At 40.9% G+C, this 15,766-nt stretch overlaps 2 protein-coding genes across 3 annotated transcripts; both read left to right on the top strand.

Moving 5' to 3' along the window:
* Positions 1–122: 122 nt before the first annotated feature.
* ppp1r14aa (protein phosphatase 1, regulatory (inhibitor) subunit 14Aa) lies at positions 123–4,836 on the top strand. 2 transcript variants are annotated; one of them, XR_011926951.1, is made up of 4 exons: positions 123–394; positions 1,370–1,450; positions 1,542–1,732; positions 3,622–4,836. XR_011926951.1 is itself a non-coding variant. In XM_072446772.1 (4 exons), exons 1-4 carry the CDS (start codon positions 179–181, stop codon positions 3,796–3,798), a joined length of 507 nt encoding a protein of 168 aa, XP_072302873.1. In that variant the 5' UTR covers positions 124–178; the 3' UTR covers positions 3,799–4,836. The 2 variants fall into 2 exon arrangements, 1 of the variants encoding a protein (XP_072302873.1); XM_072446772.1 differs by having other exon boundaries at positions 124–394; positions 1,542–1,574.
* Positions 4,837–6,011: 1,175 nt separating this feature from the next.
* On the top strand, positions 6,012–15,501 carry exoc3l2a (exocyst complex component 3-like 2a). The gene is made up of 13 exons (XM_072446771.1): positions 6,012–6,163; positions 7,320–7,876; positions 8,457–8,674; positions 9,087–9,837; positions 9,936–10,050; positions 10,138–10,248; positions 10,328–10,428; positions 11,125–11,235; positions 11,315–11,450; positions 11,539–11,661; positions 11,761–11,916; positions 13,468–13,589; positions 14,744–15,501. Exons 2-13 carry the CDS (start codon positions 7,344–7,346, stop codon positions 15,066–15,068), a joined length of 2,802 nt encoding a protein of 933 aa, XP_072302872.1. The 5' UTR covers positions 6,012–6,163; positions 7,320–7,343; the 3' UTR covers positions 15,069–15,501.
* Positions 15,502–15,766: the final 265 nt, after the last annotated feature.

The raw sequence follows: 15,766 nt of genomic DNA, 5'->3' as shown, positions 1-15,766 counted from the left end.
TAACATCAATTACAGTTAGGTTTGCTCATGTTTACTCAGAGAAAGTGCAGAGTGGTGTGACTCGTATCTCCCGTCCCTCTCTCCTGCAGTGCGCGCGTGGGATCCGGTCAGAGCATGGATCAGCATCAGCCTCAGCCTCAGCCTCAGACTCAGACTCAGACTCAGACTCAGACTCAGGATGGCTGCAGACCGGAGCGGCGGCAGTCCGCTGGACAGCAGCACAGACGACACCCAGGCTCCAGAGTTTGACCCGGAGTTCAACGAGCTGCACGGAGGCAACGCACCCAAGAGACACGCACGAGTCACGGTCAAGTACAACCGAAAAGAGCTGCAGAGGAGACTTGACGTGGAGAAGTGGATCGACGAGTGTCTGGACCAGCTGTACTCCGGACAGGTGAGAGGTCAATGCTGTCATCTAAAGCTACAGAAGGCAGTATTGTACCATATATCTATATCTATATCTATATCTATATCTATATCTATATCTATATCTATTTCTATTTCTATTTCTATTTCTATTTCTATTTCTATTTCTATTTCTATTTCTATATCTATATCTATCTATCTATCTATCTATATTTGTAGTGAACAAGTCATGTTTACTAGGCCTTTACACAGTACCAACACCTACAAATTATTAGTTGGCTTTTAATGTCCTCAAAATGGCCCACATGATGAATGGCATGTTTAGGAGAGGAGACGTGGTGTTGTCTGCCTGTCCTTACAAGGCCACCTCTAATACTCAGAGATGTGTCTGTCCCATCTCACAGCCTTACATGGGCAGTGTTGTTACAGTAGAAAAGAATGAATATGAGAAAAGGGATGGAGTTGTAGGTCCCCAGAGGTAAACAATGCATCAGCTGCATTCACAGGCCATGGCCCAGTATTTCAAACCAAGAAGGAAATGCCAGAAGTGGAGCAGAACATGTCGGGAGAAGCAAGAATGTTGTTTACACTAGATAGCTAGATGAAGTCAGTGTTATCACATCAATAAATTGGTCGGTAAAATATAAAGGAAGTCAAAAGAGTCTCTTGCTTTGGTAATAACTTCCCAGACTACTGTGCACTGAAAACTCTGGTTATTACATTTGGTTGACAATTGTAGTAATAACCATTGCCCTCTCTGGTCCTATGTTTGGCCTGTTTCCAGTCCCGGCAGAATGTGATGTATGGGACGGTACAAAAGCTGTTTGTTCAGACTGAGCAGCCTCTGTTCCACTGTAGAGTGCATGAATATTACTGCTTCCATTGTTCCAGCGTTTAACAGCTTACACATGGGGACAAGATGCCTGGTGTAGGGTTACTCAGAGTAATATTTGTAATTGTTGTTTTTTCCCTTAAATCTTAATATATAATCTCTGTTCTCCAGGAGAGTGACATGCCCGAGGAGGTGAACATTGATGAACTTATTGAGATGCCCAATGATGAGGAAAGGACCAAAAAGTTACAGGTATGTGCTTAACTGTTTTAAATGTCGTAATATGATCACCACTTTTTTAAAAACATTATATTTAAAGTGAAACTGCTTTATTTTTTGACAGGAAGTTTTTAAAAAGTGCCATAACAACACAGAGGTATGTTTGTTGCATTTCCTGCACTGCAGCTTGCACATCTTTCCCAGTGTCACTCCGCTCAACAATGGCTTTCTATCCTCTTCTTTTCTTCCAATTTGATCTGTAAAAACAATGACTCTTTCTGGACGTAGTCACTTGCCCTTTTCAAAGATGCAAATGTAAGCAAATCAGCAGGGAGTGTCTGTACTAGGCTATCCTATCTTACTATTTCAAACATAGAACTACAGTATCAATCTATCAATCTATTTATCAATCTGTATGGCTTTGATTTATTCAGATGACAGTCAGTGACAAAAACGTTTATTTTGTCACTGATGTAAACATAATTTCTATTGATATGGGGAAGTTGTCTTGCATTCTGATCGAGCTCACAAACAGTCAGGAGTCTTTGGGAGGACAAGGGTGTGTCCTAAGACGACTTTGTAAGCAAATCAGCTGTCATGGCCAAGACTGCATTAAGCCTTCTGAGAGTTTAGTAATGGTTATGAATAAGAAAAGTAAACTTAAGGTCGAACAAATCCAGTCAGTAGGAATCAAACAAACAATAATTCAACAAAATGTGGTGACCTATAACTACCTCTATATATAAACATTTAGTCTCTGCTAGTTTGATGTTTATTTGTATGCACCTATTACTCTTAGTAATGGATTGATTCAAAGTTATATGGTAGATTTAGGGCAGGGCAATATAGTGACAATTGTCATCTCATTTCTCTGACAATATGCTATGTTGCTGTCTTTTTTCTATTTTTAATGCAGCTCTACGTTCAAACACGTTTTCTCACAACACAACATCTTTGGGTCAGCTTTAGCAAGAAAGCCAGAGTGAGTGACAGGTAGAATTTACCCATATTAATAAAGCGTAAACCTTCAGAAGAAGAAGAAGGTTACTTTAGTTACCTCTTCAAGGCCATTTAATAGCACTTATTAAGATATTGAGTTTAGGTTCGAAATCATGAATCGAGTATATCGAGTAATTTGATTTTTTTTAAAAGCTTTGATTGTTATTATTATTTGATTGTCTCGATGATTAGTTCAATTTACATATTCAATTAAAACTGCATGAATCTGTGGCGCGCAAAGTGCGTTTCACACAGAGCTTGTTCCGTGCAGACCTGCAGCAGCTACAGCACAAGAAAATGAGAGAGTGGCATATTCTAAACTCATGAGTGGGACTGGGAAGCAGAGTTTAGTTGTGTGAAAGAGCACAGACCGTGAGTATGAAACAGACGACAGGGTGAAGACACAGAGGCTAAAGTGAACGGCACACGCAGCTAATGCTACTAAAGGACTCCAGAGTTACAGATCAACACACACTAACATAACGTTTAACAAACACGGTTCTTATTTAAAGTTATGTGACATAAAATGCAAAGTAATTCATGTAACTCTTTATAAACACTGTGACTCTTTATAAACACTGTGACAAGTTAATTAGTCCTTTGTATATATTCTAACTGAACAATTTGGACTGGTGAAGAGAAATGTTGCTGTTTTGGGGACAATTTGGAGAGAATAAAGAATAAAATGTGTTATTTAAAATTTTTATATATAATGTATAATATCTAAGGTGCACCCATTCACCATTTTAAACCTCCTCCAAACAACCAGAGTTTGGTAACAGTTGTGTTTCAGTGTAGTTAGCGCCTCCCCTCAGACAGATATAAAGCATACGAGTATGATCTGATTTAACATATTTCTTCCAAGTTAATCTGTTTTATTTAACTTTTACAGTTAACATGGCCATTAAATACAGATACATTGTTTACAAAATACAAATTGCGTGTGTCAATTAATCAGTGAATTTTAATCAGTGAGAAAACAAAGTGAAATGGATTTGAAATAACTCTGTCTGTGCCAGTTTAGTAGGGCCTTATTTTGTATACTTTTCCTTTTCAAAACAGGCAAACCTGATCCGAATGAATCAGAGCACTCACATCCGATGTGAGCTGGTAAATTCAGATCTGAGATAATGATCAGATTGTTGGTGTACATGTAAACACTGGGGGTGTAAGCTGCATTGTGACACCTGTGTTTTCCCCTTCAGAGCTTCATCAGCGAGTTAGTGGTGAGGCTGGATGGTCTGCACAAACAGGAGGAGCTGCAGACTATAGGCATCGAGCATCCTGTCATCTCCCACAGCCACTACCGCCACGAGCCGTACCACTTCAACCAAACCCACGACCGACAGCAGCACACACGGGGCCCCAACAAGACCCTTTAGGACTAAAAACATACACTGAGGATGCTACACTGGACTGTGAGCCGATGAAGTCCCACACAGTCTTAACTGAACACCTATTTATTATAGTATAACAGCAAGAACTTAAAGATACACTTGTAAATGAACTATCCCGGCAAATGACAACTGTTTTAGTCTTAAAATATATAACAAATTGTCCACAAATCGATGCTTTGTGCCATTTCCATAATCAAACAAAGCACAAAAATACTGATTTGTGGATAATGTTGTTTTTAAAAATAGTAATAATAAAACGCACATTGTCGATCAGTCATTAACACTGTAGATTCTGCTAACTATACAACATTAATTAATTTGACATAAAAATATGTAACCATAAACACTCTTCCTAATATTCTTTACTTCAATACACAGAATTGTTGATGGATCTAAATCTGCACAAACCCAATCATTAATGCACAGAGACGAAACAGCAAGTTGAATTATCCGGAGAGAAGAATGGATCAGAGGAGAAAGAACCAGTTACAACAGTTCAGCTGCATTCTCAGCTGAGCCACACTCTGGTCCCTCTGATCATTCTTCCCCTATTTATTGAAGGAAACGCCCTATATACATGGTCTGGACCGCCTCTAAGGGGATGGGGTCAAAGGCAGTTCAGACGAGACACAGTAAATAACATGTTCATATGGCTGATGCGGACTGTCATCGGAGGCATTTCTGCTTTTCTCAGGGCCTCTCGCCGTCTCCCTGGAAAGGAGAAGGTGCTTATCCTTTCCAGGGAGATATGATACTTCAACACTCAGCATACTCAGGCTTACACACACATCGCGAAACTTCCCCTTAGCCTCCCTCCTTTTCATTGACAGCAACCTGTCGAGGTTAAGAGCATAACACATTATTACATTAGTTTAAGATGACATTTTTGATAAATCCAACAATTGTTTTATTTAGTAATAGTTCATACACATGCAATTTACCAGCATATTTTAAATTTCAGATTGATAAGCCCTATGTATGTATGTTTTCAAGCCACAAAAGGTCATTAAAGCTTAAACAATGTGTTGTTGTATTTTTGATTTTTTTAAAAATCTAATTTCTACTGAGTTTTTAGGATTAGGCCTGAACTAGTTCCTGTTAGTAACTGACTAGTTGGTTTGGCTCTATTTTGGGATTATATTGCTATTTTGCTCTCCTTAGTGGTATTCAGTCTTATCGATAGACACAAGATTAGTGTGATTAAACTTAGCCCAAATGCTTTCTAGAGACAAAACCAGAAGACTACATTTCTAAAGGCAACATTCACTCAAATAAATGTTTCTTTTGGGTGACATTTCCGGACAGCTGAGGGGGTTCTTGTCCCTGAGCTCAGTAGTAAGTTTAAATAGGCTCCTACTCCGGTATGTTATGTTACTGATTGATATTGGGTAGAAAGAAAGATCATGGTGTATGGTGGTGCCCCTACAACACATAATCAACCTGTGAATACTGAGCTTGAGAGACATTTCCCTTCTAATATGGGCACGTGCATTGTCAGAGATACTATTCAAGGTTGTGGTCAACGGCTTTATTTGCAATGACTAGCAGTAAATGTTAATTGTTCTTACTGAAACATACTGGTTGTATTTTATAGTAATTGTTTTATAACACGTTGCCTCGGTGAACACAAGGGGGCAGAGCAGGACCAACCAAATCCCTTGTGAAGAGGAGCCTCCCCTTAGTTATTCTCCTGGACAGTACATCTCTGAGGCAGGTACATGCACATCCCTCTCATGATGAATCCATTGTGTTGTATGTGTACTTTATGTGACACCAGATTCCTGCCTTGACTACACTGACCTTGACAGCCTGTAATAAAACCAGCTATAGCATCAGCAGCAGCGTTCACAGTCACAGTAGTGTCCACTTAAAGACTTCCGCTGAGGACAGACGCCTCATGAAAGATGAATGGAATTTGGATTCAAGGCCATGGCCACTGAGTCATCTTCAGTGTTTATGTTGCAATTGTAAGTAAAGTAAAAGGTAATATTGAACACTCATGGATGTGTAAGTGAAGCCTCAAACAGTAGACCTACCATATGTCATACAATGTGTTATTTAATGTACAGTTAATGTAGTTCTAGTAATTGGCCAGGTCTCTGGGGGAAAGAGGGGGACAGCAGCATAGGAGGAGGCAGAGAGAACAGGACGGGCCTTTCCTCAGGAAAACATATCACCTTCCACCACAATAGAGCGCATCAGGAAGCCACAGGCAGCCACAGTGCTCTCTGGACTTGCTTTGAGACACTCAGAGTCAGTGGTCAGCAGCACACACCGTCCACAGCCCAGCAGCCCTCACTGACGGCACACTCCAGGATGACCCAGTGCTGAGGAGACACAACATTAACAGGTACGACTTATGCTCTCTCAATTATGTACTGTTTTCTGACTAATGCCAGGGGGTTTTGGTCTAAGTTAAAATTGTTATTTAATTTTTGTGTTTAGAAGTAATATTCGCGTGGATATTTGTAAGTGGTATTTGTACAAGCCTGTTGCATTACAAATCTGGGCTGTATTATTCATGGAAGAATACTATACCACTATCTGCTTTCAAAAGATCACTCTGTGGAATTAACCTATTTATACATCTAACATCATAAAAATATATTAGAGACATCCTTTTACATATGACTACTGTTATTAACATACAACATTATTTACTATACATACATGTGAGCAAACCTTTGAGAGGGGCAAAGAGCCAACCAGTTTGTGGAAGTAATGGGGCAAAATTAATGTTCAGTAATAAATGGTTGGCAATGTGTCTTTTGAATAGAAAAATATCAACATTTTGCATGTTCCTGTTGACAAGAATTGCTTTTCATATTTTCTAATATGCCAATAATATACCGCTGTAAATTTACGTCAGGCAAATCCAACAAACTAAATAATACTAAATAGATGGAATAAGCTGTTTTGTTTTCATTTGACAACTTCAAATAAGAATTAATCCAGCCAATGAGTAATTTATGTGTGCAGTATTAAAATATTAATATTATCTTTATTAACTATCTCATTTGTAATTTGACTCTTTTAGAATATTGTGAGTTTCTGTAAATTACTATTTATTGTTGAAAAAATATCTTGCAAGCTGCTCTGCAATAATTGTGCGCACTTAAACCTCTATTGATTATTCAGTATTCGCAACCAAATTTAAAAACAAAAGTTGGCCCAGACATTTCATAACATTTTAGATTATAGATGTTCATTTTACACTTTGACCTTCCTAATATTATTATTTCTGTAGATGCACTGACTTTTGAATCAGAGGTCAAAATTGTTTATTGTTTCACGGTACAATATTACTGAAAGACTGTAGCTGGGCACGTGTAAATGGGCCAATATTTTGAATAGATGTTTCCTATTTGCTACATGAAGTACGTTATATAAGCACCAAGGGAAAGGATGTTTTGAAGCCGGATAAACACTTACCACTTTTCATATTTCAGTGCCAAGTAGTAAATAAAAATACACAAATTGTAAATGTTTTCGTCTCTCTGTTCCAGATTGTTGAAATAGTACTTGCAAGCATGCCCATTTTGAAAAAGCTCCCAGGGAGGTCCAAGAGCTGCCACGACTTTCCCAGAGTGAACGGAGAGCTGATTCTGCCACGGCTGGACTTGGACTGGAGAGACTTGAACGATCTCAATGAACTCAAAGATTTCAACGACTTAAAAGACATCAACAAGAACTTAAACCCTTTCGAAGACATTGATTTGGATGAAGACGGCAAAAACGCAGACATGGGCCTTATCATGGGAGACCGCCAGTTCAAAAGCAGACGTGATGGAGAGGTGGAGGAGAACGAGGTGAACACAGAGCGGCACGGCGCAGGCAACCCCAAGTCCAGGCCTCTCAAGGGGACGCTGGAGAGGATCTGTGGAGTGTCCCCCCTCAAAACACTTGGGAAATTGGGGAAGGGGCTGCGGATATCAGGGCGCAATGTGTGGAGCAACAACACAGCCCATTACAGCCCGGGTGATTCCAACTCTTTGCCCACAGAGAGGGACAAGAGGAAGGGAGTCCGCAGAGGCTCCGAAGGCAAGATTATGACGCTGTTACGGTGAGGATGGACCTTAAATGTTCAAATGTGTATAAGAAACACAGGGCAAATACAATCAAAAGTTCAAACCAATTTGATTAAACAAAGGAAAAACAAAGAAGCCTAATATTGTCAGCATCTTATAGTTTATATATAAATTGCCATTTCAGAGTAATGTTAAAAGTATTTTTGAATTACACAGTAGCCTCGTACATATAGACCATATAATGTTACACACGTTTCTGCATCAATACCAGTAAATTTAAGTCTATACTTTCCCTTGACACAACAGAATTACATGTTGCATTTAGCGCCTTTATTGTGCTTATTTCCTGTGAACTTATATAATGCACTATAACCACTTGTTTATCTTCTGAACAGCTTTTGCTGCTTGTGGCTTGTTTACTGACTGTGCTAAGTGAATGGGACTATTTATAACCAAGCCAGCCATCATGGTTAGCTGCTGCATTGGTTTAGCAGATGTTTTAATATGCAGCATTCCATACATTCCACTAATCAGTGCACTGTTGTGGATGTTCTTCAATGTATTGTCTGAATGTATTGTGGAGTGTAGTGAGTGGTGTTATTTATTGCTGCCCAGGTTTACAGGGCGGCGTAGAGACGAGCGCAGAGAGAGCCTGCCCTGTGGGGACTTGAGCAGAAACACTGAGGCGGAGGCGTGCAGGCGGCCATCCTTCCTCAGGATAGTCAGTCTGGGCAAGTTGAAGAGAGAATCCATGTCGGACAAGGGCTCTCAGGAGAGCTCTGAGGAAACGGTGGAGGAGGAGCCAGTGGTTAAAACTAGAGAGCCCCTTTCAGGTAATAAACAATATCTTTCCATACCAAGCATCCTACAAAGATCCACATCATTTTTTGCTTTAGGAAACATCCTTGTTTTGCCTAATCAAGGCCTCCTCCTGCTCCTAGACATCTCTAATGAGTAAAAGATTCCCAGATTCCTGAGTCACTGGGTTCAATCACCATCAGGCTGTGAAATCAGGAAATGACTGTACTTCCTCCGCCCCAGGTTCTCTGAGATAGATTTTCAACTGAGCTACTGTTTAGACTCACTACAGGGGGCCCAGATACATATATACAACACAAGTGTGCAACTACAGCAAGAAATAGCTCTTTTTGTCAGCCAGACACATGTCCAACAGTAATAATCATAATAACACACACAGGCTCGCTGTGATCTTCTGCAGCTCATTATGTGCTTCGTCCTTTCCAGTCCTGGAGATATTACACTTGGTGAACCATCGAGACTTGCTCCTCGCTGACACTCACATGCAGGAGCTTGAACGGGAGTGTGAGCTCTTGTCACAGCTTCCAGCCTCAACCAGTCCAACTCTTACACCCACTACATGTCCCAGCACTCCGTCCAGCCTGTTCCCATTATCAGCCCAATCTTTGGAAGAATCACTCAGCTCCAATGCCACTCTGGACTCCAGTCGGCGCAAAGTTAAAGATGTGGAGCTGCTGTATGAAGCTCTCCAGAACGAGATGTGGGATGTGGTTCGAGAGTCCCTCCGTCAGCCAAGCGCTGGTCCCAATCTTGGCCTTGTGGTGCTGGTGATCCAACAAGAAGAGCATGCTGATGCTACCTGGGTCTTCAGAGAGGAGACCAAACCAGAGAGAGAGAAATCCCAGTCACAGCCAAGCTACCGGCCACGACGCTTCAAGATGAAGTGGAAGCATGCTGTGGCAGAGGCGGCAGACTGGAGTCTGCCCCTCCAGGTGGACACCCAGGCCGGGCAGCTGGCTTACTACCTGGAGCGCCTCCGCAGTCGCATGGTGGATGACTTGGATGCAGCCAGGAGGAACGCTGTGGCCATTTATCCCGAGGAGTTTTCTGCCTTCCAAGTTTATGTGGAGAGTTACCACAAAGCAGTTGCCAAACGCCTGCGCACCATCACCAGTGGACCGCTGCAAATCACTGATGTCTACTCGCTGCTGGATTGGTTCTACAACATCTACAACAGGTGCTTCATTTTAAACTGCTAATTGTATGACACTAGACACTAATTCATAATTCACTCTATCTATGTAATATGATAACCATTTAATTTGTTTTGAACAGAGATGTGCTGGGATACATTGGTTCTAAAACACCTATCAACTATTCATCACTGGAAGCCATTCTGGCTCAAGATACAGTAGATCGGCTTGAACAAGACTGCCTCAACATTGTCAAGGTAAGTGAAATATTGTATACAAGTGTTTTTTTTTTTTTTTTACATAATTCAATTAGTCTTAGTCCTTGTGTTTTATGTCATCCCAAGGACAATGTGACTACTGAGCTTATCCACATTTTGGATGAAGAAGAAAGGAGGTGGGCCCAGACTCTGCACATAGAGGAGTATCAGTGCCAGCTGGCACGATCTGTCATACAGGTAATGATGAGTGAGATATATATATACTCATATATATATATACAGTGCTGTTTAACCAACTGCCTCATTATTATTATAGAGGTTAAAGGTGGACCTAGACAGATCAACATCGGTCAACCAGTTTTTGGGCGCTAAAGTTGCTCGCTGTAGTCTGATTGGATTGGCTGACTTTCTCTATAAGTAAGTAAAAGTTTAAATACACTTAAAGGTTGAATGGACGATTTTTTGGCCCAAATCTGAGTCTCATTTCCTCGTGGCGTGCACTGCCGATTAGTCCTGCTTACGTATCAATCATAGAACTCACCTACCGCTCACCTGCAGCCGCGTCGGCTCGTCCGCATGAGCAGCATGTTTCCCCGTGGCTGAGCGCATGGATCTATCATAATATAGTTCCCTCAGTGTACGGGACAAAATTAAGACGGAGAAAGACAGTTCGAGCTGACTCAGAAGAGACGGAAATCTACGGGAGACGAAAGATGCGATGTGATCCGTTGCGCTGATAAACAAACGCACGTGTGTTTTTTATGCATCCGCACGGGGTGAGTGCGACCTTCCGCTTGAGTTCTCAAATCGGCGAAAAATCATCCATTACGTCTTTAAACTATCTTAGTCGAGAGGAAAGATGTATGGTGGAAGGTGGTATCACTTTATTATATTAAATAATCAAATAAATGTTATTAGTTGTTAGAGAACAGATCCAAGACATACCAGACTAAACATTAAATACTAAAACTGTTTCCTTGAATGGCGTAAAAATGGCTCTAAACAGTCATCTGATTCGGTACTTTCCATGAATTATTTCACTTAAAGACCTTCACATGACCAGCAAAATAAGACAAATGTAACATGTAAATTATGACGAAGTCATATATTTAGTTTTCAGAGAAAGGTGGAGATGTTCCATGACACTCAGGCAGAGTTTGGAGACAGAGGAGATGGATACGTTTCCAGGACTATTGCTCTAGTAAACTGCTGCCCTCCTCTTAGGTACTGTTCTTCACTTATCCATGTGTATTTTTCAAAGTAGAATTAGCACATTTTCTACAATGTTTCTGTCTCATTATAGGTCTTTTGTGGAGCGCTGCTGGCAGTGTGACCCACAGGGCAGCGAGGACACAGCCCAGAGAGCTAACTCTTCTATGGACAGGATCATCAACCAGTCAGTGAGAGTTCTGTCTGACAGGCTGTTTGAGAACATCAGGGTATGGCACATATATATAAACAGATTCTGACATACATTGTGGTTAAACTGTGCTCTTGATATCCTTAACACATATGGTCTTGTTACAGCCTTTCTTTGAGAAGCTCATAAAGAGAAAGTGGTTAAACAACACAGAGGCTTTTGAAGCCATTGAGGCCTGCATTAAACAGCACTTCAAGAAGTTCAGAAGGATGGACCCACCACCGTATCAGGTGACATTTGATTATTGAGGCTAATTTGACATTAATGCGTGTTTCCATATGGTTTGATTTGATTGTAAATACATTACATTTTTATGATTTGATTGACAGACTCTGGTGGGTGAGGTGCACCGGCGCGTTATGGTAGAGTATGTCCGTGCTATTATGCGAGGGCGAGTCATCTGCACATCGGCTAAGATGAGGAAGAGAATGGCTTTTCGTCTACAGGATGAGGCCAAACAGCTGAAAGGACTCTTTAAGGACCTGGTGAGTTCAACATAGTGATCACTAAATGTTTATTCTATATATATATAATGTACTGTTTGCTGGTGCTTATCAGTGATGGAAGACTGACCTGCAAACTTCCAAAGTTAGGAATAACAATCTCTATGTTAACAAGGGCTAATCCTTGAAAAATGGCTGCTGTCAGTGAGATGGAGATAGATGAATGGGACTTACGTTGGAGGTTGCCAGAGAGGGGAAGTGGGTTTAGAGAAACGAGGCCTGACAGCATGGCATTTGCCCTCGTTCTGTGCACGAGTTCAAACAAGTGTCCGTCACCTCGGCTGACAACAGGAAGTTGCTGTGTGCAGAAGGAACTTCCTGTTCCTGTCAGCTGGCCAGCTTTGATGTGGCTCTGGGCTGGCCTTGATGTCCTCTTTCACTGGAGGAGCTGCTCAAGTGTCTGTGGAAACTGGCAACTTGGGAACAAGGATATGGTTTAATGGCTCTCTAAAATAAAAATGTTATTTTTAGTGAATGCCAAGCCAAGAATTCAGTTTTTTATTTTCCGGAGTGTAAGGAAAAACAGGTCTAGGAAAAAACACTGGATCGGATGTGGATTTGTAACTTATTAATCATATTATTCCTCCATTTTCAAAGATTTGTCATCATTGACTTTAACACTGTGTACCTCAATAACCACAATTTGATAGGCAATATAAAAAAAAACAATGCATTTTTATTATCGCCAAACAACCTGCATCAACATACAGACCGAGGCGCACACAAACACACACAAAATGAGACAAAATGTTGGTGTCCACTGCAACATCAGATTGTTTCCATTTGTGTCTTTTTGAGCCAATAATTTAGCAAAACCAAGTGCTTTAGAAAGTTTTATGTTTGGAGGGTCTGGTCACGTACTTGTCTGAGAGATTAAAAACATTCCCCTCAAAATGACATGGAACAGGCCCAGATGTGAGTGTCCAATGTCTACTGAATGAATTTTATAGAATTTTGCTATTAACTTTTTTGATCTGACAAATCATGGTCGTAATGTATTACGGAACGTACGTAACTATTTGTCCCACAATTTAAAAAAATAATTATAAATACATTTTGCTTTTTGCCCGTAGGCTATAATAAGGGTTGGAACATTAATTTGAAGTCATTATCATAGTGCAATGTGATGTTATTATGGTTATAGTAGAACTACTTAAAGTACTGTAATTTGGGCCAATTCAGCAGGACGCCTGAGAGCCATCTGAAGTCTGAGGGCCGGACCACTGGTATAGGGTAGGGTGAAGGAGTGAAGAGCAGTGAGGACATTCAGCAAATCATCAGAACTTGAACTCGATGTCACACTGCTCAGAGCCTGGCATTTGTACTGCCCCTTGAACCACACGATTGCCTGGCAGCACTTGTTGCTTTAAAATAAATTGCTAAAACATACTTGACAATTGTTAGAATAGAGTGTGCGTGTCCATCTTTATGTCCATCTTTAGCTTGAAGGGGAAAAAAGAAGATTTAGGTTGGGCAAATGGCTTGTGAACTTCTGTTGTCCTTTTCATTTACATGCCTAATTTTTTCCTTTAGGGGTCGACTGCTTCTTGGTTAGACAGCATCCTCTGTCACCTGGCAGATATCATTCTCTTGGAGGACACTCCGTCCATTCAAGTGGAGGTTGCAGTGTTGGTGAAAGAGTTTCCAGATATACGGTGAGACTTTAACACCGATACACGCATAAGCTGTTTTGCAATATTTCAGTTGTCACAAGGAAGCATCTATAAAAACACACAGTTCTGTGCATAACCAAAGCCCCTATATTCATTTATGCTTAGTGCTACACATTGACTTTGCTATTTTTGGCCCAGAGCCATGCAAGAAATCCATGGATGAGGTTTTCCCTTTTCTGTTGTCACTATGGATCAAAACAAGGAAAAGAAACACGGAAACATATCTACATTAACCTAGCTATTTTTGGAGCATACAGAGGCCCTGTTTTGAGAATAGATGAGGCTGAAGGCCTCAGAGGGAGCTGTTTGTGTGCAGGTTAACACTCAGGTGACAGTTGGTAAACTACCGCCACGACGCAGAACCCTCAACGGAGCAGACAGGAAGCTGCTGCCGAGTACTTCCTGTTCCTGCCACCCGGCTGGAGACAGACTGGTGCCACATTATGGATTTAAAGAGAGAGAGGTGTGGAGGAAAAGAGCAAATGTAGTAGCTGGGCCAAAAACTCCACTCTCTGCTTTTTTTTCACAGTTTGGTATTCCCCGCTGGTATTTTAGGAGCTTAAAGTCTGTTACCTTTGTTGAGTTAGTTTCACTTTTAATTCCATTCCATTCCACTTTAAGTCCATTCATGACAGAAGGACAGCCAAGCTTGATGTCCTGTGTGACCATAAGAATAATTCTTCAGAAAATATATATATTGTATATATTTGGTCCTGGGTAACAGTTAGTATTCACATTTAGAGTATTTATTGCAGACTGTTGCATCACTGGTGGATGTGAAAAACGGACTGTCAATTAAATGTTAGTGGTTAAATTCTATTGTCAATAGTCCACGCACATGCCGCAGGTTTAAGATTTTCATTGTGAACTCTGATGAAGACCAGCGTGTCAAAACATTTTGGCTTGGCCTCTTAAATAAAGGATTTTTATTATACTTCCATTGTGCAGCTCATTCGTTTTGGGAGTGCCTGGATGTGTGTTAAGTTTTATCGTTGTTCAAGAGCACCGTCTACCATTTTCACTGATTGGAACACCTGTAGCAAATAGCCACATTCTTGTTTATTCAACTCAGTGTTATTCTTTGACATTGAGTCTACGTCTTTAACTCTTCCTGTCTGTCTCCTCTCTTCCCACAGGAAGAGGCATGTGTCGACGCTGTTAAATGTTCGTGGCATGATGCGGCAGGCAGAGCGCCAGGGGATTCTCAACATTGTGAAAGACTTTGAGTGCACCAACAGTAGCCTTCTGTCCCGGGACCACGCCTTGTTCTCTGACATCCCCATCACCTCAGAGGTGCACTGCATCAGCCTGGGCCTGCTGCGCCTGGCCATGACTGTCTCTAATTGGTTTTCAGAGCAGCGGATGAGGCGCAGCCACAGGGCAAGTGTCCGTAACACTCCTCCTCAACCCCACGAGGCCCACCACATGGAGGATATGAACAGAGGCCATAGAGATGATTAACAATGGTGACAAATACAGACATTGAAGAACTATGAGAAACAATAAGAAGTACATGCACCTTGACCCAAGAACAGTCTGAACCACATAATGTTACTCACCATTAAAACTTGACCTTAGGTACTCTTGTACTGTACACACTGATGTTATCTACTGTATCTATCACTGGAAACATAATGTGAAGCAGAACACGCATCAATTGAAATGAATTTGAACTCAAATTAAAGTAAATTTAATCAACCAAATAGTTGCACATGCTTGGAAATGTAATGGTTCATTCTATGGTGCCAATGCTGCTGATATTGTACTGTCAGTGGATGTCTAATGTATGTGAGTATATATTGAATGGAAAAAGAAGTGTTGAACAATCACTGTGAATGAAAAGGATCTGTTGCTGGAAACATAATAAAAGCCCATTGACTGGGTCGATAAATCAGTCTGGATTCTGCTGTCATTTAGAAGTAAATGTCTTTGTATGTGTTGTGATTAAATATGCTTTTGTCAAATATGATGTGCTGGGAAGTCCAGTGCTATTTCTAATTTTAGATGTTGGCATTCTTTATCATGGGAGTGTCAGACAGTGCCTCTAACTTAAACAATACATGCCAAAGGACACTTTGAAAAACAGGTCTAAGTTTGAAGGTCTGACGTAGGAGGGATGCTGGCAGGACATATACATCCATACTTTATGCCACGGTTGT

The sequence above is a fragment of the Eucyclogobius newberryi genome, unplaced genomic scaffold (genome assembly GCF_026437365.1).
Source record: "Eucyclogobius newberryi isolate DKJ021-1_F unplaced genomic scaffold, fEucNew1.0.hap1 SCAF_15, whole genome shotgun sequence".
Taxonomy (NCBI): domain Eukaryota; kingdom Metazoa; phylum Chordata; class Actinopteri; order Gobiiformes; family Gobiidae; genus Eucyclogobius; species Eucyclogobius newberryi.
This window is presented reverse-complemented; position numbering and strand designations above follow the sequence as displayed.

Excerpts from the sequence above, each read along its gene's own strand:
- ppp1r14aa (XM_072446772.1), top strand. The coding sequence starts at position 179 with ATGGCTGCAGACCGGAGCGGCGGCAGTCCGCTGGACAGCAGCACAGAC. Across the intron at positions 395-1,369 it reads ACCAGCTGTACTCCGGACAG|GAGAGTGACATGCCCGAGGA; the intron begins GTGAGAGGTCAA and ends TCTGTTCTCCAG. Across the intron at positions 1,575-3,621 it reads AGTGCCATAACAACACAGAG|AGCTTCATCAGCGAGTTAGT; the intron begins GTATGTTTGTTG and ends TTTCCCCTTCAG.
- exoc3l2a (XM_072446771.1), top strand. The coding sequence starts at position 7,344 with ATGCCCATTTTGAAAAAGCTCCCAGGGAGGTCCAAGAGCTGCCACGAC. Across the intron at positions 10,051-10,137 it reads ACTGCCTCAACATTGTCAAG|GACAATGTGACTACTGAGCT; the intron begins GTAAGTGAAATA and ends TGTCATCCCAAG. Across the intron at positions 10,429-11,124 it reads TTGGCTGACTTTCTCTATAA|TTTTCAGAGAAAGGTGGAGA; the intron begins GTAAGTAAAAGT and ends TCATATATTTAG.